Genomic DNA, 24,127 nt, shown 5'->3' on the forward strand with positions numbered 1-24,127 from the left:
TCTGGATCGGGCTGTATGATGACGTGAACAGCTGGAGGTGGCCAATGTCAGAAACCAGTGAGTTCAGAAACTGGTCACCTGGACAACCAGATAACCAACTGATTATAGAATACTGCGTATATATGCTTGATGGACCGTGGTTTGATGGCCCTTGTGTGAATGTGTACAGATTTGTCTGCTCTGATAACAGAGGTGAGGATTTTCAACTTAACTAGAAGCTTAAAACAACGCAGGTCCTGTTCTGTGCTTTTATTGATGTTTCAACAACGGCCTAATTGTTTAGACTTACAAATGCATTTACGGTTGTACACAGCACTTGAGTATGGTCTGTTTTCAGGGTCGACTAGGACATTTGTCTACATTAACAATATAATGTCATGGGCGAACGCCCAGAGCTACTGCAGACTTCATTACACAGACCTGGCCAGTGTGAGGAACATGACAGAGAACCAGAAGATAGATAACCTGGTACCTGGAGGGATGAGGGTGTGGATCGGCCTTTTCAGAGAGTCCTGGAAGTGGACGGATGGAAGCAAACCCTCGTTTACATATTGGAAAACAAAAGAACCCAATAACATGAATGGAACAGAGACTTGTGTGGCAGCAAACTTTGAAGACAATGCAAAATGGGAGGACTGGACCTGTGACTGGAAGAAGGAGTTTGTTTGCTACGTTGGTAAGCATTACCACCTGAATCATTGGAGTTTCAGCCAGTCGTTAGTTCTGGCCTCTGATCTTCTGAGCTTTTCCTCCAGGCTGCTATTGTTCACAATTTACAAACTACACCTTAATCTAAATAGAGCAGGTTGTACGATCAGTAATGTGATATAAATAATGCAGGTTTCCAAACCCAGTCAATAACCAGATTATCAGACTTTGAATCATACGTGTTACTGGTGAACATCCACTGTTGTGGTGGCAGCTGCTCATAATGTTGTTTATACTACACATCAGCAGAGGTTTGAAGTGAACACTGTAATATTACTGTGAATATTAGTATGACAGGATGGGTCATAACAAATGGCCCAGTTCTGTTTTCTCAGTGTCATTTATATCAAAAATATAAACAGCAAACAACAAAACGGGAAGGTTAAAATGAGATTTTGTAACTCAAAAGTCATTTGCTGCACATAAATTACTGCTGCTAATATGCAGCAGTAATTTATGTGCAGAATACGAAAATGCAAGTGAAAGACAGAGCTGATGAAGGATGTAACAAATCGTTCCTTATTTTAAAAGCACCTGTTTATGAGGAAGTGGTGAGAGTGAAACTGATAAACTCCAGTCTGGATCTGACCCACCCTGATGTGATGGAAGCCATGCTGAACCAGGCGAGTCTTGTATATTTATAAATATATCATAAAGAAAGTATATCTGAGATACTCACCGAGTGTTAGGCCGATCTACTTCTAGGTCACCAAAACTGCCAGTCTACTGTATCTGCTTTAAAACAATATATAAACAATAAGTTTTCCTGAAATCAAACTTAAAGCAGCGTATTACTTCTACTTGATCACTAAACAAATGCTTTATTACAGCATATAAATACATTTTCCTCCAATATTCAATACACTGAATATTAAAGATGATTTCACCTGTGTACTAAAGTTTTCTACAGAAAAATGTTTTATGATGATTGTTTGCACAGACACCTCAGATTATAGGAGATGTTAGAGTCCCCAGATTGTGGTGATCGTGTCTAAGGAAGCCCAGTGGTTCAATCCCTGGCTCCTTCGGCCCACGTGCCTTAGGCTGAGTGAGGTTTTAAGTTGTCAGTTAGACCACATAAGCATTATGTAAGAGCCATAAGTATCAGTCTGTTTAACACTGAGAGATGAAGTTGTGGTGAGTAACCCCAAGTTGCTTTCCAATGCATCCATTGGAGTATCAATGCATGTGAATATTGGATGTGAAGATGAAAGAAAAAAGTGCTTATGTGAATGAGACAAGTTGGGCAAAATGCTTTGAGTGCTCAGAGTACAGAAGCGCTATATAAGAACCAGTCGATTTAGTCCTACTTATGACAATCAGGTTAGTTTAAAACAGTGGCCAGTGGTTGCTGTCTGCACAAGTTTAAGGTCCAGTGAATTCATGGATATACAATTACAAGTGGTCAGCTTGAACAGAGCAGCTTGAAGTGACCGTATCCTGAAAAGTACAAGGTGTTCAAACAGTCCTCCCTCTATAAAACTCAACTGTCAGAAGTCAAATTGCAATGTTCCTAATGTTCCTTGTGAACATAATGATGAATTTATATGTGTAAGCTGACTATGAGAGATGGCACTACAGGCCAGATATAAGAATGAAAATTGTCCTAAAATAATCGTTTCTAAAGACTTTAGTGGATATTATTGTCCTAGTAATATTTGGGAAATCGATTTTTTGTGTGTGTCTCAGATCCAACAGAAACTAAAGCAGCAGGGAGTAAATGGAGACATCAAACTGAGCTGGAGGAAGCAGTCAGATGGATCGGTCTTCCACAAGGACGAGGAAACGAAGAAGAAGAGCATCGTCTGAAAACAGTTTTCTCCTCTGGCCATTCAAGCTCTATTGTGCAAATTATTAGATTTTTCTATACTTTGTGTGAATATCTTCATTCAAATGAAACATACAAATCTAATTTTGATTTCTTTAGGAAATGGAACTTTATAATAGCTTTTTGTGATGTCTGGGAATGACCAAGGCTTTAAATAAGCTGTTATTCTTAACTGTTCACATTTAAAATACGGGAGGTTTGCTGGGTATTTGGTGACAGTATGCTCTGTAACTTTAATACTTTATTTGAATACAGTTTGTCACTGTTACACAATAGACATGTTCAGCTAATCAAAGACCATGTTTTAAAGTCTTTAATTCAATTCCATTTTAGCACCAACACACAACAGCAGTTGCCTAAGTGCACTTAATGTTGTGTGGCAAAGACCTTACTATGATACTGTCTCCACTGCAACGTTTTGTAACAAGGTGAGATAAAGTGGCAAAGATAACAAAGATGACAAATCTTTCTGATTGCTTCAATGGCTTTTGAGGAAATAAAGACATTCTTCTCTTAGTGAAACTAGGCTGAGCTGTAAAGATGGGGTATCGCTAAAAGATGGCGCTTTCTTCACAAAAGTCCTGACTTAGTCCTGATAGTTTTCCATAGAAGATTTTCTTAGTACTTTTTTAGGGTCTTTACCTTATAACATAAAGTGCTTTGAGGTGAGTATCCTGTATATTTTAGACAGTAATTTGGGGGTTTTGAGATGAAGGAATTGTTCCACACTTGGTGGTATTTGTAATGTAATTTCATTAGGCTTAAATTTCTTTTTTAGCATAGATTTAATTTGTTGATATTCTAAAAACTTGTTCTTGTTAATCCTGTATTATGCAACTACTCACTGTAACATTTTTTTCTGCTCTTGCTCTTGACGAAGGCGGTCGCACTTTTCTCCTCCTCCTCCTCTCCCTTAGCTTCCCTGCTTAGCCTCTTGTGTCCTTGTCTAGTCTCGTGTTTTTTGTATTACTTTTCCCTGGAACATTCTCTCACAGTCTGTTCTCTAAAACCTAAAAGAGGAATTATGGATTTGATCAACTGGTCCCTGAATGCAATTGACACCCCTTTTCTCAACGAGAAGTTTGGGCTCGGGTGAGCCTGAGTGCTGAAGATATCTACCTATTCGGAACCATGATAACAGGGTTCTTGCTGATCGGAGCTGGCTTGGCCCTGACTTATCGAAGAATTAAGAAATCGGAACCGGCTGTTCAAACCCCCACAAGGCTGCCCGCTGGGATTGAAATGATGGGAGAGGCGTGAGTTTCTCAAAATGGGCTCATTGAGTGCAGCACGGACAAGATCTTGGAGAAGCTTACGGCTGCTGTGAATACTCAGAATAAGACCTCTGACTGCAGACTGGATACATCTCGGAAGGGCTCGCTTGGAATAACATCTCTGGACGCAAAATTGGATGACATCTCGGGGAGGCACACTGCCGTGAGTTCTCAGAATCGGCTCCTTGAGCACAAGAATGACAACATCACAGAACGCAAGTATGGAGAAGCTCGCGGCTCTCCAACGGGAGATTGAGAGACCAGTGTTGGACTGTAGAACTGCTTTGAAATTCATATGAGCTGTTCGCACTAAAGTAAAAACCTCCATCACTTCATGCGGATACCCCTTTGGCACCAGCTGCGGTCTCAAGGCTGGAGCCGAACAACAACACCCTGATAACGACTGTGTTGAGTCTGTTCCTTCCCATTCCATGCAAGGCCACCTGGGTTGGCTGGAAGACTGTTTACTTAGCCTGGCAGGGCGAAGGACACTGTCTCAGCTGAACTCTGGACACACACACATACATATACACTGATATGCACACACTCATCCCCCCTCCCTTTCCAAACGCCTTCGACGCTTATTCCCTTCCGATGCTGACGGTGGATCAAGGAGACCAGCGCACAGGCTGCAGGCCCGGATGTACTGTCTACATCGGCTGTCTCTCACCCTTTACCCCCCCCCCCCGTTACTTGTCATGTGTTTCTTTGGTGCATTAAGAGTTTTTTCATGTGCAGAGGTGTTTTTTCTGTTCTCAAACTGATCTCCCTGTTGGAGCTCAGTCTGGGGGGAGTTATTTTTTTCTCCTTATCTTTCCTCATGTGGTGCATTTTCCATTGTTATACCTCTGACCTGTCTTCCCCATGTGATGTTTGTGTAATGTATGTATGGTCGGAGGGTAAGATGACGCCGCCATTGCGTGCAATAGGTCGGCAGCCTTATGAAATTTCCCCTTGTGGGACTAATAAAGGTATAAAGGTATATCAATACTCTGTCAAACGAAATAAAGTCTGTTCCTTCTAATATATGTTCCAAGTATTTAATTCCTTTCCAATCTGGGCAGTTAATCATGTTATTGTTCTGCATGTCAGGGTTGTTCCAAAGGGGTGTACATTTGCATGGAATTAATGAAGTCTCAGTCATTTTAAGAAATTCTCACCATGCTGTCAGAGAAGAGCTGATATTGACACTCTTAAAGCATACATGTTGTTTGATGTTGGTCCAGAGTCTCTATATTATTGCATAGTGCCTGTTCTACATCTAGCCAGGGCTATAAGCACTTAAAATCCTTTAATTTTCTCAAAAATTGACAGTGCTCCCTATGATATGGTGCGCTTTATGTATGAATTCTGGTTATGCTCACTGGCCTCAAACCAATTTTATGTGGTACACATACTCAGAAGTCTGTCAAAAAATGTTTTAGTGCGACTTTGCTACGAAGCCACACTGCTTGAAAGATTGTAGAAGTATAATGAGTAATCTGGGTCCTAAACTCCGTCCTCTTCAGGTCCCAAAGTCAAACAAAGACTGGAGCATCACTGAGAGTTAAGAACTGTCTAAATTCTTTCATCTTTAATCAAATGATCAGCGTTGCTGCTTTACCAGGTATAACAATTAAGTTTAACATCCAGGCATCTATGAAAACAGGATTTATTACATTTAATGGAGTTAGAAGTTAGCAGGAAGTTAGCTCGCTAACTAAACATGATATAGCATGTTCTGACTGAGAGAAAAAACACTCTTTAGTTCTGTCCACCAGTGGACGTGAAGTGGATACGTGAAGACTTACCAAAGTGACAGAAATGTAACATGCCTGCCTCCCCTTCAGTTTGCGTATTGGGAGACTTAGATGATGTCACTACAGAGATGAATACAGTCCACGTTGCTCACCACCCTATGCAGTGCCAAGAAGACTGGAAAAATAAAAATAATCCTAATTCTAACCAATACAGAGACTGTCTGATAGATCATTTAGTCTTGGTACAGCCTCTGCCACCACATTAGATCAATCTTTCTGGCCTCCTTTGATTGGCTCTATCAACTAGTGGAGCTGGGGTTCGTGGTTTTGTCCCACCTATATATCATTATAGGTGATGGAATGCACAGGGGCCCCACCCTGGTGCTGGGGGCCTCTTCAGGTGCTCCTGCTGTCAATTTTATTCCACAACTTAGACACTCACATTACTTACACTCTCGTGACACATACATATAAGACCTCTGGAGTGAGCACACTGAACTGAGTCCAGAGGACAGTCTGTTTATTCACTCACATCTGGTGCCAGAGCCCACCTCTCAATTTTAAATACATCTAGAATGTGTATTTGTAAATGTGTGAATGAGGGTGGGGATGCATGTTTGTGTGTGTGTTCCTGTTTGTCTATGTCTATGTGTCAGGTCAGGTCTTAGACTCCACCTCTCTCAGAACATCTCAGGCCCACTCAGGTGTGGGGGGCCTCTCTCCGCACTCCCTGCCAGTAGCTGCTGCTGTCACCCAACGGTGCATTTGTGGTTCTCAGTATCCAGTACTGTGTCTCAGATGTGTACTAAGGTCTCTGAGCCCAGGGGTCAGTCTGCGTAGCCAGCTGCGGGTGGGGCCTGCGGTCTTGTTGCTGCAACCCCCTGTGGCTTCTGCATCCTGGATGGGCGACCCAGGTCCGGGGCTCTCCTCAGTTTTTTTCAGGGTGGTGTGATTGCCCTTGCGGTGGTCCTCCTTGGCCTCTCATGCTCTGGGGGGCCATGATCTCCTTTATGGCTGCTTCATGTCCAGGGGGATAGGCTATGGCTCCCCACACACTATTAGACAATTACAGACAAACCTTGTGAATACATAAGTGTGCTCACACACGGGTAATCACAGACTTACTGTCTTGGTCGGCTGCTCCCCCTAAGCATGCCCCATGTTCATTATTAGTCCTGTATGCTGCTCGGTAACATTCAGTATTAATTTATTTACAGGCTGGAGTTTTCTTTAGTAATCAAGTTGTAATCCACAGCAGGTTGTAAAACAAAGACTACATCCTCTTCTAATCTTTTGTTCACTTTGACGATGCCCCAAGTAAATAACAATTAATCGTTATCTGCAAACAATTATAGAGTCCTCTTCTTTTCTTTCATGGCATGGCCATTACCCAATTTTAACATCCAATCATCTATTGTGCTGTGAAATCAAATCTTGTTGTTCTCTCGCCCTGTCTCCTTATCTCTGTAGCCAAAGTTACTTTATCACAGTAGTCACATTTATTCAACACAATTTACTTCAGTTTGCATAATTTCAACATTTCTTGTCATCTCAATTAGAAACATATTGTTTTTGTCACAAACTGGAAACATGAGAGAAGTTTGGACCCAAGAGCAGACTTAATTGCACAAACTATTTACAAGATTTATTTACAGGAGTAATCAACTCAAACAAGAGCACGGATATTAACAGAAACTATGAACAGCTGTCGTGGGAAACCAAGGGATGGAGAAAGGTTCGGGCACGTGAAACACAAGGAGAGCACAGGCAGGAACTTCGGCAACAGAGGAGAGAAGTATCACTGGACTGCAAAACAAGTGAGCGGGTTGAGTTCAGTAGTACTTGTGGATGGTATGTGCTTACCTGTAGATGCAGGCCGACTGGCATAGGAGGGGTAGCCGTGAGAGTGTCCAGGGGAGGAGTATGCAGGTGAGATGGATCCAGGTTCCAAGGGGTCCAGAGGGGAGATATAGCCATAGTTGACACGACGGTCAGGAGGGCAGGCTGAGCAGCAGGTGAGTGTGAAATCGTTTGTCTGCAGGTAGACCGATAAGCGCGACAGGAGATCGCTCTGGAGACAACTGGAGATGGAAAAAACGTTAATCCAAAAACAGGGGAGCGTGAATAACGAACACAAGGAAGTCCGAGTTACCACCAATGGTAGCAGGATGGCAGAGGGTGGCAGGCAGCGCTGGTTTAAGAACCCTCCAGATAATGGCCCGGAAATTAGGAACAGGTGATGTGCTGACAAAACTCCACCCCAGGGGACGAGGACGTGGAACTGGTCTCACACCCAACCAGGCACAGTTTGATCCTTCCATATACTTTTCATTTCTGATTACTTTCTCTAAGAATGTGCTTTCTCTTGTTGTCTCTTTTCACTCAGTATGTAAACTTCAGTATTTATCAATCACAGTTCAAAAGTTGGTTTTTCAAAAATGACTTGTTCTGGGGGTTTTCAGCATAATAAAATCCAAAAGTTTTCTGTTTCTCTGTCTTTTTGGCTGCTCCACTTACCTCATACACAGGCCCTTTGTTAGTTCTGATTAGATTTAAGATTTGATAATAACTTAAATTATAGCAAGAATATCTATCATCCAAAGCACATAGATTAAACTCTGTCACTTTGTGGTACATTACACCCACAAAAGCTGGGTTTTAGGCCTTTTACTTCACCTCTGGTTGGAGCTGAGACGAGGGATCTCAGTCTTCTTGACATTTTCAAAAAGTATGCAGGTTCAAAGGGCAATAGCTTCACTTTCCAGGCCAAGCACACCATCTGTAGGCACACAAGTTCATCTTCGAAGTGTACTTTTATATAATTAAAGGGAGGATTTTGGAGTGGTATTTTCATGCGATAGCTTGACTATCATACTGACTTCAGATCAAACTGGCCCAGGAAACAGAATAAATTTGGCATCTCTGTTTCAAATCTTCTGAAGTTTTGTTCTGTTCTAATCCTATTAACTCCGAGGGTAAGTGAATGCAGCTTACCTTCACGTCGTGACGTGTGGCTGTTACCATGGACACGAGGCAACGACAACGCTTAGGAGTGAGTGTCACGGATGTGAAGTAGCTAAAAACAGTTAGCGGAGCCCGGGTGAGAAAAAGTTTATCCAATTTTCAAAAAGTTTGTTTGTTTACGTCTCGCTCACTTTAGTTTGATAGTTACCGGAAATTAAAAAGCACGTTTTAAACGAGGTTACTTCTGTATGTGGGACTGCAGACATGGTTACTACAGGGAACTAAAACTGAACTGAAACGGAAATAGATGTGAATTTTTTTCAAAGAAAAAATAACTTAAATCTTGAATCTTTGAAAAACACACAAAAAAATAAAAATATAGAGCTGATATAAACTCAAAACGACATTTTAAATAAAGAAAAATGGAATTAATGAATAACGGGGGGACTACAAGAACTGTTGGCTTCCATTTATTCTTCAAAATAATTAAAACATTTTATATAATCGCACCGAAGCTGCAGAGCGTGGTCAGAAGGTCCCACACAAACAGATGTTTCGACCCACGTGATGATAACATGCCCAGAGACAGCAGGGAGATCGCCATGAAACTAATTATTGTATTCAAAGTTTCCTTACATTTTAAAAGGTAAATGAGGTGTTGTCCAGCTCAATACGCACTACTCATTTCTAGAGCAGAACTCTGGCATTTTAAAGTTGTGTTTAAGTTTGTTTTTACAGAAGATTTTTTTAGCCTCTTTTTTTAAACAATAAGAAAATACTGACAACAAGATCTAATTTGATTGTATTATTTTAATTAGCAAAATTGTTAAAAAAAACAAACAAAAAAAAAAGTAGACAAGATGCTATTACAAAGTGCTTCACATGAGAATGTAAAATCATATCAAACAGGCAATATAACAATATAAAGAAGGTATAAAATCAAATAAAACATATTACACATGAACATTACCCAGATGCCTGTCTAAGCAGATGTGTTTTAAGCTGTTTTTAAAGAAGGCACAGAGTCGATGGTGCGTAGTGGGGAGGTAAACTCTTCCACAGCATTGGAGCTGGTGTGCTTTTCTCATGTTTTTTTTTTTCATGTGTGTGTTTATGTGTAAACTTCAGGCGCACATAAACATAATTAACCTTAATCCAGGAGGAGCACAGCACTGATGGAGATGGAGGAAGTTGTTGCTTCCGAGAAGCTTCTGTAAGTTTTTTACACTCATACAAAAACTACACACACAGCTGAAGAAAATACAACACAAGCAAAGAGCTAGTTGTCTAGAAGCCAGACAAGACTGTCAGGGAGTTCTGGAGGTTTCTTCCTGTTAAAAGGGAGTTTTTCCTTCCCACTCTCGCCAAAGCCTTTGCTCACAGAGGGTCATCTGATTGTTAGCTTTTCTCTTTTTCTCTTGATTATCCCTTTAAAGTCTGAACCATGAAACAACTGACAGAAAAATCTAATTTATTTAAAATGGAGGTTTAGTTTTGTTTGAAATCTATTCTGCAATTTATTAAGATTTTTCTGAGGGAAAAATTCCCACCAATGATGTAGAAGTCGCAAAAGCTCAAACACGAAACATTAGATGTTCAGGGGTTAATGTAGGCTCTTTACCCTACAATGTAAAGCACTGTAGGGTAAAGCTGGTGGCTTTGAGGTCGTCTTCACCTGTTCTCCTTCTTCAGGCCCAAGTCCTACAGGAGCAACTCTCCAGAAGAGATTCGACTGTTAGCCATCGCAGAAAACTTCCATCGTCAGTACTCGCACTTGTGTCCTGACCGCAAACAGCTGCTGCTCTGTCCTGTAAACGAATGTGGAGTAAAGGTAGGTTTATCTCACTCAACCTTTTTGTCTCTGAAGAACAGATCCCATCGGACCTTCACCTCTGCAAACACCCTAAATACTTTCTGCATCGCCGTCTGTCTCTTCTCATATTCAGAAGTTTGTGTCGACGTCTCTTCGTCCAACGCCGACCATCCACTGTGAACTGTTCGGCTGGCAGGGCTGTGCCTCTTTTGTGGCCGACTTCCTGTCGTTGGTCCCTCTGGATCCGCCCGTGGAGCTGGTCAGAGAAATGTTTATTTGAGTTTTAGGAGCAAACCAAATATTTTTTGTATTCTGTGGTTGAGAGTTAAAGCATATAAAGAGAGGACGTCTTTTATTCTGCTGTTTCTGATTTGTGAAACCGTAATTTTCATAATTCAGATAGTTATTGCATATAATGTAATTCTAATATGACAGGCTGCTTGTGTTTAGCTGCACATTAACTGCGCGTCATCCTGTCATGTCTGTATGCAGACACCTCACATGACCAACAACTGATGATGTCACACTCAGAGAAATGTGTTTCTGAGAAGCTGAAACTGGAGCTGGACTTGGTTCTGTTTGTACTCTAACAGAGATCATTTAGCAGACAGTTCGGTGCAGCATCTGCAGGGATGAGGAGTGTTTAGGTGAAGAGAGAGTTCAGCCTGAAGGCAAAGAAAGTTCATCTACACCCAGCAGCCTCTCACCTGCTCAGCTCCATGTCAGACAAACACATGGTCAAGACTTCCTCGGTCCTTGTTGATGAGATCAGAGGAGAAAGTTCAGACTACTTTAAGCTGATAGAAAAGAAACAGCAACTCAGATATTGACTTGGTGCAACCAAGGTTGCAAAAGAGCTTCTCTGAGCACCTTGAAGCAGCAGAAGTCCACTCCAGCTGCCAGTCCTGTCAGCAAAGAACAGCAAAGTGAAACTGAAATTGATTTGGAGTACAGTGACCCAGCCTGTGCTAACAGCCACTGCTCCTGTGCAGCATCTGGACATCTTCACCTGACTGTCATGCCTCTGAGAGACTCAAGTGCAGATTTTAGAGAATCAGGATATTTTCCACAGCTTCACTTGTCAGACCTGAAACCCTCTTCTTTCTTTTATATAGTCATTGTTCTGAACATGTTTCAGCTTTTCAACATGGTGGATGACAAAAGAAACAAGGCTGCAGAACATAATCACATTCACATCAAGAAATGCACACATGCGTGCACCTTCTCTCGGTGTGTGTCTGATTGTGCGTGTCTCCCATTGCAGCCGAAGGCCCTTTCCTCTCCCACCTCGGTGCTGCAGAGTCAGAGAGCCACGTGTTTCGAGTATGCCACTCTGCTGTGCAGCCTGCTGCTCGGCGAGGACTACGATGCCTACTGCGTCAGCGGCTACGCCACCAAAGAGATGTGTCTGCTCGATCAGAGCCTGCAGCAGTGCCCCCTGCTGGACCCCGAGGTCAAGGTAAGTGCGTGCAGCGTCCATATGTGGTTGACAATCAGACTGTTGACTGCCAGATGTGAAAGTGACTTCTTGGTTGTGTGTTTGCGTGCAGGCTGTGCAGGATGTGACCCCAGAACAGAAGGACCAGGATGATAAATACTCAGTGAAGCTGCAGCTGCAGCTCAAGAGTCGTTTTCTGGCCGAGCAAGAGAAGAAGAAGCAGGAAGCTGAAGCTGCGCTGCTTGTAAAACAAAAACAACAAGAGGTAAAGTGATCTTATCTCTATAAGAGCGACTATAAATACAATACAATACAATACAATACAGGCTCTCATGAGATATGACATTTATAGGCTAAGAGTCACATGCACGGGATCTATGTAAGAAAGTCTGTTTACAAGACGAGGTGGTGTTTACCCTGCAACAGCAGCTCATCCTGGGTGCCTTTAACAGATGCTTGTCTGTCTTTTACTTTATGTTAATTAAAATTAAGTATAAGATCATATAAAAGCATTTACATAATTTAATTTGACTTTTAAACTGCAGCTATTTTTCGTCCTTTGCGTTTTTCATGTTCATCTATGTATTTCATGTATTTTCTGTTGGATTTTTATGAGACTGGTTTGAAGTGTTATACAAATTCACTGAATATTCTGACTGAAGATCAGTAATGATGGTGCATGTTGTGCCATCACTATGAATTCTCTGTGCGAGCAGGAGAAAGATCGGCAGCTGGCCGACCCGCTGCGAGGCCTGCGGGTGCACTGCTGGGTGCTCGTGCTGTCGGGCTGTCGGGACGTCCAGGAGAACGTCTTCATCGACCCTCTGACCGGGATCAGCTACCCCACCAACAGTGACAACTTCCTGGGCATCGAGAGTGTGTGGAACAACCTCAACTACTTTGTGAACATGCAGGACTGCAGTAACGGCTGTGCAGTGAGTCCATGTGCACGGTTAGAGTCAAAATAGCAGAGCCAGAACGGAGCAGGTTTGATGAAATATTCTCCATGTGTAGGACATGATGTTTGACCTGGATGATTTGAAAACGTGGGAGCCAGTCTTGTTTGGAGCATCAAGCAAAAAGCAACTGATTCAAGAAGTCCTGAAGAGAAAAGAGGCTAAAATGATGGGCAAAGGGAACCTGGTGCAGGTACCGAATGTATGTGTGTTTCTCTGTGTGTCAGGATTCAGAAAGCAAAACCCTGAGCTGATTGAAATTTGTATGTTCTCCTCAGCAGGCCTGGAGCTCTTCTAGCTTTCATACATATAAGCCCTAATGTCCTGAAAGGGAAATCAGAAATCAAGAAAATCTTTGGCTCTTTGGGGACAAGGTGCATTAAAATGTGCTTCCAGGCTGTGATACACAAATGGCAGCAACAAGCATGGAGCAGGGGTCAGCTGTATTTCAGTATATTTGATCCACATCAAAAAATACCACATATACCAACCCCAGAAGAAGTCAAAATACTGCTGTAGAAGCTGTAAATAGATTCATGATGTTACGTCTCCTGGCTAGCCTACGGGCTAAGAGGGACTCACATAAAGTCCCTCCTAATTTAAAGCTCTGGTTCAGACTGACATTTATAATATAACACACTTTTATTTTCTAAATCCCTAATAGAAAAACAGGAACTTACCTAACTCCAAAGAAAATCAAATATACAAAGATAATCTACCTAACGAGCACATAAACGTGAGAAAACGAGGGATCACAAAACAAAAGGAGCCCACAGAGACAATCACAGCAGTGTAAGCCTGCAGAACCCAGTGAGTCGGCACGCAGTCAGAATGGCCAGACGGCCACAGCTCCACAGACCGGCTCTGATGACTGATCACCCAATCAGGACAGAGGAGGTGGAGCCTAATACCTCATTTGGGATTTAACAATAAATACAACAATATAATGTTACATTTTTTTACACATAATCTTGGATATTTAATTTATATTTACTTTTAAAGAGGCATTTCATTCTTATGTGTAAAATTTGAATGATTGACCTTTTTCAAACATCCAGAAAAAAGTTGTATTCTGTCTGTAACGACAAAATACAGTTAATTACAGATCAAATACTGATTGGTTGGTCAGATATGAACCTAACAGAGTGACACCACATTAAGATATTAGCTTTACTTTTTTATTAACGTTTTAACTCTGCTGTAATTCATTTCAGTTTGTATTTAAAAGCATTGTAAATTTAAAAAAAACTTTACTGTAAGATCACATCATCGTGTGGATTATTAAAGGACCCAAGATGCAGGCAGCTCAGATGCAAGTGAGTTTATTCATCAGACGGTGATACAAACAGATACGGCGAGGGTGAGAATGGAAACTAAACAAAACCTAAACTGGGAAAACTAACAGAAACTAACAGAAACAGAGATGCAGGGAAATACACAGAATGACAGATGGAGATAACGCAGACGAACCAGCAACTAACAGACGCCAACACGAGGCTAAAATACACAGAGGATAACGAGGGAATGAGAAGGAGGGCACAGCTGGGAGTAATCAGACATGACGGGACAGGGGAAACGTAACGTGAACACACTGACATCAGACACACACCTTCAAAGTAAAACAGGAAACACACACACGCAAAGACACAGACTCAGAGACGTGGGCTTAACACACTGACTACACTAGACACAACACAGAGGGAGCACAGAATAAACACTGGGAAACCAAAACACACACACTCATAATTCATTATAAAATCAAAAGTGAAAGTACAAAAACGAAAACACTGGGTCACCGACCCGGACCGTGACAATCGTACATTTTTACTTCATTAAAGGAAATTTAAAGGAAATATTTGACCTCTCTGACTGAATGACAAATGAAAGGATGAAGCTCTTAAACAGTTAGTACACACTTACTTCCTGCTATCAACAACTCTGTTAACAACAGTTCTTCTTTCAACATTAGTAATTTAAACACTTAAACTAGAATAGACTCAGAGTGAAACGCTGGTGTCCTGTGCTGCAAAAGTTATGCTGATATTTTCAGCTCTGTGTTGTCATTTCACTTCTTTTCATTTATTTTTTAGTACATTTCTATTCGTTTCCTGCACATAAACAATATAAAAGAACAGATTTTTATTTTCAGTCTCGTCTCTTGATTTCGGGTAAATACATCTGTGTTTCTGATACGTTAGCCTTAAAAAAGAATGAAAATGTTGGTTGACACAATTTGTCAAGACGTTGTTATTGCAAAAATGAGCAGTGTTAACAGCTGAGACGACCGAGGCTAAAACTGTAATGCAAATCTCTGCAGCATCTTCACCTCCATGTAGCTGTTAGAGCACCTGAGGAGCCAACTGGAATGACGTCAGACTAATGGAGTCTACTCTTTGTGATCAGGACTGTGGTCAAAGGAAACAAAATAACAATAATAATAACAATTCCCCCCATTTTTGTGCTTATTACCTCTAAAGGAAGCTCCGTTATTAGCCGTGGTTTTGCAGAATTGCGCCTGAGACGAACTGATTCAGGTCATTTTGTGAATGCAAATGAAACACGATTTTACTGTGAATACAATAAATATAAATTGAACTTTCTTTGTCCCGAAGGAGGACGTGCCCAAAGTTTTGGAGATGCCGAGATCCTGGGTCAGCTACATTGCCATCTCAACAGAAGGTAGGCTCTGTTTGTACGAACATTACCTTGTACATTGTTCACCAGTTTTACTTCAGCTTTAGGTTTCATGTGTTGTTATTCAGTTCAAGATTTAACCTCTAGAACCCAAACAGATGTCACCTGATGCTGTCAAACCTGCACAAATACTGCCTCTTCTTTATTATTCAGCCCTGAAGAACCGCTGGCCAGGAGGAAAGAAGGTGATCCGCTACAAACAAGCCCAGCTGGAGAGGTTTGCAACGTCCAAAAGGTTATACGGCGTTGTCACGCGACTGACCAAATACAAAGACCGAGGCTGTGAGTGCCAGAGAAACACGCTTTTCTGTCTTCATGTAGACGTGAATGTGCTTTTCTTTACAAGGAAAAAAGGGGAATTCATGAGTTTCTGGAAAATCTTTCTCAATCGATTTGGTGCAGTTCTCCAGCAGGAACGTCTCTCAGCAGCGCTCCTCATGCGCTTCTCAGACGTTCTCAGATTTCTGAGATTTTCTCAGTGTACTAATCTTTTTAAAGTTGGTTTGTAAAATATGTAGTTTTTGATATTTTTAATAAATTAGACAACTTCTTTTATATTTTTAGTTCGTTAGTGAGATGATTTATGGTTGTGTTGTTTGTAATGAGTAACCTGTGAGTGTGCGTTGAAGGCACTGAGGTCGCCATGGTGAAGGAGTGGTATCAAGACAGGAGCGACTTCCTGGAGGAGAAGGAGGTGGACAATATCAATAAGATCACCACAGAACGCTTCAGACACGGAAGAAAACGTCACCTGCTGTGTAAGCCTGCTTTCTGCAGCCGTCCTCAGAGGCGCTGGGTAGTAACATTTTTCATGTTGGATTTTAGGCACCTAAAATCCATCTGACAAACACCAGCAGCTGTGTTTTATTCTAGAAATCATCAGTTTAAGAAAGTTTGACTCAGCTAACATTACAGCTCGGCTCAGGCTGAACATCTTTAATGTGCTGCTACACTCATCAGACAGACACAACGCAATGAAAATTTGGTATGCAAGATTTTTAGCCTATTGGTAGATGGTTCCTAGGTAACATGATGGTGTCATAATCTGTGATATAGATAAGAGCCGACGGGGCCTTTTTAGCTGCTCAGCGTCTGATTGTGGAGTTTGCAGACAAACAGACAGAGAGAGACTTCATGTGTTATACCATCAGTCTAAGTCGGGGGTATTACTCATTCCAGAATGACTTGTGATTGACAAGCCGTTAGCCAATGAGCATGCAGTTTGATGGTCATACCCTCCCCCAAAACAGAAACAGCAGTGTTCATCACGAGCTCTCAGTACAGGACTTCGTAGTCCAGTGGGCAATGTTATGATGGCGATGTCTGTCTTTTACACAGTCTGTGATTTTTACATGGGACTGACTGAGTTTTGGCGTCAGCTGCAAGCTCCCGAGGAGCTCAGAAATGCAACTGAACGTTGTCACTTGCTCCGTGTGTGAGCCTTCAGCAGCTTTGGAGTGAGCAGGAAAATAGTGACTCATTCTAAATGATGATGTCAGAGAAGTGATGAACGAGTAAGCTGAGAGTAGGTGTGTTTCTTTTTCGTTCAGTTTTGAGGGTCAAATCACTTACTGTGGGCACTGAGGTTGAAATGCACTTCAGCGGTGCTCGCGTTGACGACCTGGTGCGGAGGGTGCTGTCGCCGAAAGAATTAATCGAGCTCTTCGAAGGCCGGAGCGACTTCCTCCATTGCCGGCACGTCTACTTCAAAAAACATATCCAGCTGCTCAGCGAGAACTCACAAATGGAGGAAGTGCCCATACTGGTAAATGACAGGAAACAAACACACAGATCACTTCATAAATCTTACTAATCATTTGATAGTTTTGTGCTTTTGATAGTCACTTCGCCCTATAACCACATTTTTGTGAACTCTGGAGAAACAAGTACTCTAGACTTTAAGCCACATTTAATTATTCATTCAAATAGTGTAAGGGAGGTGATGCAGGCCGTGCAGGCTCATCATACAAGCGCCCCAGCCAGGGTTTAAACCAGAAACCTTCTTGCTGTGGGGCGTCAGTGCTGACCCACAAGCTTGGGCCCAACAGACAAACTTTTTCCTGATTAGCACTGGTCCTCAGCAGGTTACGGGAGTCTGCTCAGTGACTGAAAGAATAGGATTGCAGACGTAAAGCACATCTGGGCATTATACGGCCCCCAGTCCACATCTGGGCCTTTGGTCGGGATGTCATGTTTCAAAGTTTTTGGAAAACTTGATTGAATAGTAAAATGTTGGTGGTTTTACTGTACCCAGTTTTGTTATGTAACCAGACGTAAAGTCTCATTTTACAAGTAGCAGATTACAAACTGAGCTCCCTCCACTACAGTCCCAGTTTTTCATGGTCGAAAGCAGCGGTCCTCAACCTTTTTTGTGCCACGGACGGTTTAATGTAAGACAATATTTTCACGGACCGGTCTTTAAGGTGTCGCGGATAAATACACCAAAATAAAACGATACGACCGAGACAAAAACTGTGGCATTTTGTAAATTTATTAATAATAAACGTGAATTCACTGTGTAACTGTGTAACTTTATTAGCAGCGTCCTCCTGAAATGCGCCTACAACATTGAGAGTAACATCCTCCTCTCTGCCCCTTAATGCTCTCTGGTCACTATGGTAACGCGTAAATATATCTTTCAAAATAAGACACACAACTACAACACGGGAAAAGACCCAGGGAAACAGAGCTAACATAAATATCACACCCGAGCCTCACTTCTCGCAGCCCGGTACCAAACGACCGGTCCGTGGCCCGGGGGTTGGGGACCGCTGGTCTAAAGGGCTCACCCCCTGAGATGAGGCACAAGCTCGGGCTACATTGTTGCTTTGTTTTTAAAAGCCACAGGATGCTTATGTGGATGTGTTTTGTTTGTTTTGTTTATTGCTCATTCAGAAAGTGGTAGAGCGTTTCCATAGAAACGGCTCCAAACCAGCCAATGAAGACGTGGCCGAGCGAGTGTTCCTGATACCAGAGAAACTGATTGAGTTGACCTACCACTTAACGGAGGACCGATTGATCCCTTCAAAGATCAGCTTCATCAAGCCACTGGGCTCAGAAAAAAGGAACGCACAGGAAATCTCTCTTGACATGATCTCCACCTTCCAGGTACACGTCGCAAATGCATGAAAATACATACAGCAGATATCACAGTTACATTTTTTCAGTCTAAAAGCTTCTAATCTGCCTCTGGGTTCATGCACTCCACTGATACTTAAGGTGGATCTATCTGCGAAGCCGTTTACAGCCGTAACCCTGCATAAGATGCTGGTGGAACTGATGGAGGTTGAAGAGAAGGTGACTCATCATATTATGCGGTCGGTGAAAGAGGTAACCACACCCTGGATTAAAAGAGTAGTCCCCACAACGCCTTCATTCTTAAAGTTTTCCCAGGGTAATTAGGAAAAGTACCTATAAGTTCAGCTAAAGATGTTCTGTATTGATGTGTGAACAGATGAGAGACATTGTGACCCTCCGTGAAAAGGAGACTAAAGAAATGAAGCTCTGGAGCCGAGCAGCTGCCCTCGTCCGCAGCAGGAAACAGAAAAAGGTGAAACACAAGCTGTTTCTTTCTCTGCTGCTCACATTCCCCGACTTTTGTTGCCCCCCTTCCACATTTTTGAGATGTGTTGCTGCCATCAAATTCAAAGTAAGATGTCCCAGTGAAATGCATTTGTATTTTATTTGGATTTCACACAACATTCGACCTCCTTCACAATAGGGGATATCTAACAGCTGCTTTTACAATCTTCGACTACTTTAAGAAAGTTAAACATTTGACTCGCTGAAAATTTAGTAGATTATATATCAAATAAAGACTTTTACAAATATTTACACACAGAAATGTTGTTTAAAAGAAGACCAGGTCCCTCGAGATTCCAGATGATTCACATCTGTTAGTTTGATTTTTTCTTAAGTACAAGTAACACAAACAGTTTACATCCAGATTGTGCTCAGGCTTGAATCTGGATAAACGTTCATGGCTAAGAACTTCCTGGTATACTTTTTTAATGTGTAATAGACAATGATCGGTTGAATAAGATTGTGCGACTGGCTTTCAGAACTTCAGTGTGTAATGTGTAAATGTTCACATATATACAGATCTCTGTACTAGTGATGGGAATTCCAGCTCCTTCGGCTCCCAACCGACTCTTCAGGTTGTTTTGTTGCTTTAATTTATTTATTATCAACAACAATATAAAATTATGCACAAAAGGAATTACTAATGTTAAAAAAAAGTGGTTTTATTTATATATGTTTATATATAAATATATGCGGTGGCCCCTAGAGACAAAGCACGTACAAACTCCAAAACACGCTGCTAGCGTTAACTGAACTTCCAAAACAGCTGCCTAGATCAAATTAAATTACATAACTGAAAGCATATGTGTATTGTTTGTGTATTTATACACACATATTCAGATGATTAAAAAAGTTAATTTACCTGTTACGACCACACACCAAATCCAGTCGTTGGTACTTCCTGGCTTGTGTAGCCACGAGGTAGCAAAAGCTCAACACTGCGCTGAGCATCCTGGAGCACTTCTGTTGTGTTTTCAAATTTGTACGTATTTTGGAGTTTGTACGGGCCATCGTGAATATACTTTTATTTATTTACTCCACATAAAATGTAATAAATAAACTATATAATGCAAAAAACAACTATTCACATTTAAACTTTGAACTATTTAAATTTTCAGGTTTTCCCTTTTAAACAAATATAAAGTGAAACAACACAAAACACTGCAAACCACAACACAATAAAATATAAATTAAAATATGAAAACAAAACGAAGATGCACATTCTCTGTCACAGCGGTCCTCAACCTTTTTTGTGCCACGGACGGTTTAATGTAAGACAATATTTTCACAGAGCCTTTAAGGTGTCGCGGATAAATACACCAAAATAAAATGATACGACCGAGACAAAAACTGTGGCATTTTGTAAATATAATAATAAACGTGAAGTCACTGTGTAACTGTGTAACTTTATTAGCAGCGTCCTCCTGAAATGCGCCAACAACACTGAGAGTAACATCCTCCTCTCTGCCCCTCAATGCTCTCTGGTCGCTATGGTAACGTGTAAATACTTGAGGGGGTAGGGACAAATAAGTAAATACTTCTGCCTACTCCTTTTCAAACAAATAATGGAATGATATTTTGTAATGATTGTGAAGGCACATGTTTGAAATGTTTGAAATAAAAATGAACTGAACTAAATATATCTTTCAAAATAAGACACACAACTACAACACGGGAAAAGACCCAGAGAAACAGAGCTAACAGTAAAAACCCTGAAAACCATAAATTTCACACCCGAGCCTCAACTCTCCAACTCGCCTCCAGGATCTCCACGTATTAACATGCTGTTTTTAGACTTGATGGAGATCATTAACAACCTGCTAGCTGCAAATAATCATGTGCAGTTCCACGTGATTATTAACAGACAAAAAGAAAACATATTACTGATACAGAAATAGTTTTCTATACAAGATCGCTGCAAAAACTGAAGCTTTACCTAATGTCAGCGCTACTGTTACTCATTTTATATTAGGATTTAAACATCTAGCTGGTATTGGCCTGGGGAGTAACCTTCAGTAATAGTAATAAATCACACAGCAATATTACATTCAATACATTACAAAATACACTTTGGGGCATGTGTTCTGTAATCTGTGGTGGAATACATTTTAAAATAACCTTCCCATCCAATTCTATTTATAAAGCACTTTAAAATACTCAGTACAGGAGCAAAGTACAGAAAATAAGTTAAAAACAACAGAATAAATAAAAAATAAATAAAACACATAATACATAAAAATTAAAACAGCCCTATATTTTTAAAAAAGAACACAAGATAAAACAGCATAGGCCTTCCCAACACTGGTGGTGAGTCACATTCCAGGGTCAGATGTGGCCCTGCAACAAGGGAGAAGCTGAAAGCAGATTCTTCATTGTCATTCAGTACAGAGAAGGTCCTGAGAGAAGCACAACAGTGTCTCCACCTATCTAGACCTCCACCTAACACAGTGGAGGCTCTGTCATGGCATGGAGCTGCTTTTTTGCCAGTGGTGTTTGAGATCTTTTAGAGCGGTGGCCCCCAGGCTGTGGAATGCTCTCCCGCCATCATTACCTTGATTGTATTTATTCTTTTAAAAAGCAGCTTAAGACTCATTTATTTACATTGGCTTTTTTGTATGTGTGTATTTTATGTATTTCTGTGAAGCACTTTGTGTTTTTTATCCTGTGAAGAGTGCTATATATTGCTATAGACTGGCAACAGTTTTATTTTTTAGCATAGCAATCAACCCAAACACGCTGCCAGTGCAGGAACAACATAGGTGGGGAGGAAATCACCCAGTGGGTCACTATCAGTACTGGACTGGCCTCACCAGAGCCTGGATCTCATCATTACTGAAGCAGTGTGAGATGGTCTCCCAGAGGAAAGGACTAAAGGCAGAAACGTGGAGTCTGGGGACGGACTTGTTTTCTGAGTCTGCCTCAAGTGGCCATTAGAGGAACTGCAGCTTTTGATACTCAGGCGGGCGTTTCATTTTTCAGCTCTGGAGTTTAATGATGGATGAGGCCCGCTGTCTATCTGTGGAACCTCTTTAATATCAAAACAGCATTTTTAAAAAATGAATTAAACATCTGTCTTTTAATTTGGAGTAATATTGTCTAAATCTCTTGCTGCTGTTATAGGTTTTGATCTTCTTTGTTTTTTTGTTTTTTTTTTAATCTCAGGTGTTTGTTGCAGTTTCTTTTCTTTTTTTTAAATGATTCTTGTTGCATCAATCCTTTTGACTATTTGTGCTTTTTTTCAGGAAAATGGTGAACTTAAAAACATTTTGCAGAAGTATCTGTCTGAGGAGATCGACAAAGACCAAGATGTGAAGAAGGAAGGCCTGAATCCATATTTTGACATCGAAACAGAGGAGAAAATCAAAATCATTCAAGAACAATACATGAAGGTACCAGTGAAGCCTCACACAGTGACTCTGGGTGACCAGTCTTGTTTGCTGCACAGGTGGGCCTGTATAGTAAAATGGTAAATGGCCTGTATTTGTATAGCGCTTTTCTAGTCCCTAAGGACCCCAAAGCGCTTCACACAACCAGTCATCCACCCATTCACACACTGGTGATGGCAGCTACATTGTAGCCACAGCCACCCTGGGGCGCACTGACAGAGGCGAGGCTGCCCGACACTGGCGCCACCGGGCCCTCTGACCACCACCAGTAGGCAACGGGTGAAGTGTCTTTCCCAAGGACACAACGACCGGGACTGTCCAAACGAACCGGCAACCTTCCGATTACAAGGCGAACTCCCAACTCTTGAGCCACGATCGATGGTTCTGTTGTCTGGCTTAATAGAAGTCATTTTTATTTTTGGATGTTTGATAAGTAAATTCAGGTAAATACACTTTACAGAAACTTGTTACAATCCGTCCAGGTTGTTGTCCTTTGGTGGACGGTAAAACCTTCTCGATGGGTGCCAGAATTCTTTCCTTTAATAAAACCCTGGACAACGTCTCATCTCAGACTAAAACAGGCATTTGATGTACATCAGTGTTTTCTTTTAGTTAGATTTGTAAGTACATACTGTCCATTGATGTAACAGGATCCAGAATCTGGGGTAAAAATGTGCCAAACTGAACACGTGACCCGGCATGCTGCTTTAACGGAAGATAAAGGCTATAACAGCTTGTTTTAGGCAGATAAACTAAGAGGCTGTGCAAGATAAACAAGGACTGTTTGGACTGTGAGTCACACAAAGCTCTTCTAGTAAAGTACAACAATAATATGGGGCTGGAAGTCAGAATGGTGACAACAGAAGCAGCGAGGGTTCAGACACAAACTGACATGGTTGTTGTGTGTTCAGGACATAGCAGAGGTGGAGAAGACGCAGGAGTGGTTAAAGATGAAATTGCACGAACTGAGAAAACATCGGGAGCGGGACCAGCAGCATCACTGTGACGAGATAAGAAGCCAAGTTAAAGCCGCCCTGGAGCAGCTCCGCATGTACCCACACCCACCTCAGCCCAATTTTCCAAGACACACCCAATGATTTACGTTTAAAAACACAAACTTATTGTGTGTGTGTGTGTGTGTGTGTGTGTGTGTGTGTGTGTGTGTGTGTGTGTGTGTGTGTGTGTGTGTGTGTGTGTGTGTGTGTTCAGGGATATGCGGAGAGGAGAAGAGACACACAAGGATCTTCAGGAGGATCTCTGCCAGGAACTGAAGCTCTCCTCTCTGATGGACAGCTGAGCCACACACACCTGTCGCCTTTTTGTTTTAACAGTGAAAACAAATATTGGTGTTTATTAGTTACACAACCAAATGATACAACTACACACGTGTCTGTTTTTGTTTGCTTTGTTTTTCTTCATCTTTTTATTTTTGACATTTAGATTTTTCCGACCGTGTGTAAGACTTTATACAGGAGGGTCCTCTGTACACTACTGCCTCTAGATCTGATATTTATGGTTGTTGCTACGAAATCAATAAATAAACAGATAAATACAAATCATAAGGTATCTGGGGGTCCTGCAATTTCATGATTCAGGTGAAGTAAATATAATCAGGGAAGAAAAATGGAATACGTGTGTGTGAGAGAGAGGGAGACAGATGGAAACATTCAAGGAGTCAAGAAAGTGAATGTGGATGTGTTTAAATACTTGGGGTCAATTTGCACAAGAGAGGTGAAGAAGAGAGC

The 24,127-nt window shown here is 41.5% G+C and overlaps 1 protein-coding gene across 3 annotated transcripts; it reads left to right on the forward strand.

Annotated features, from left to right (window-relative positions):
- Window positions 1-8,576: 8,576 nt before the first annotated feature.
- drc7 (dynein regulatory complex subunit 7) lies at window positions 8,577-23,944 on the forward strand. 3 transcript variants are annotated; one of them, XM_084916187.1, is made up of 18 exons: window positions 8,577-8,649; window positions 9,673-9,726; window positions 10,206-10,344; window positions 10,460-10,585; window positions 11,591-11,785; window positions 11,877-12,029; window positions 12,481-12,699; window positions 12,779-12,922; window positions 15,333-15,399; window positions 15,568-15,696; window positions 16,044-16,172; window positions 16,965-17,179; window positions 18,310-18,522; window positions 18,634-18,744; window positions 18,869-18,964; window positions 22,239-22,385; window positions 23,294-23,433; window positions 23,592-23,944. In XM_084916187.1, exons 2-18 carry the CDS (start codon window positions 9,689-9,691, stop codon window positions 23,677-23,679), a joined length of 2,349 nt encoding a protein of 782 aa, XP_084772313.1. In that variant the 5' UTR covers window positions 8,577-8,649; window positions 9,673-9,688; the 3' UTR covers window positions 23,680-23,944. The 3 variants fall into 3 exon arrangements, with proteins under 3 accessions (XP_084772313.1, XP_084772312.1, XP_084772314.1); XM_084916186.1 differs by having other exon boundaries at window positions 8,582-8,649; window positions 9,642-9,726; XM_084916188.1 differs by having other exon boundaries at window positions 8,582-8,649; window positions 9,642-9,726; window positions 12,779-12,913.
- The last annotated feature ends 183 nt before the right edge of the window (window positions 23,945-24,127 follow it).

The sequence above is a fragment of the Perissodus microlepis genome, chromosome 20 (genome assembly GCF_051167445.1).
Source record: "Perissodus microlepis isolate ML-2025 ecotype Zambia chromosome 20, ASM5116744v1, whole genome shotgun sequence".
NCBI classification, from domain to species: Eukaryota; Metazoa; Chordata; class Actinopteri; order Cichliformes; family Cichlidae; genus Perissodus; species Perissodus microlepis.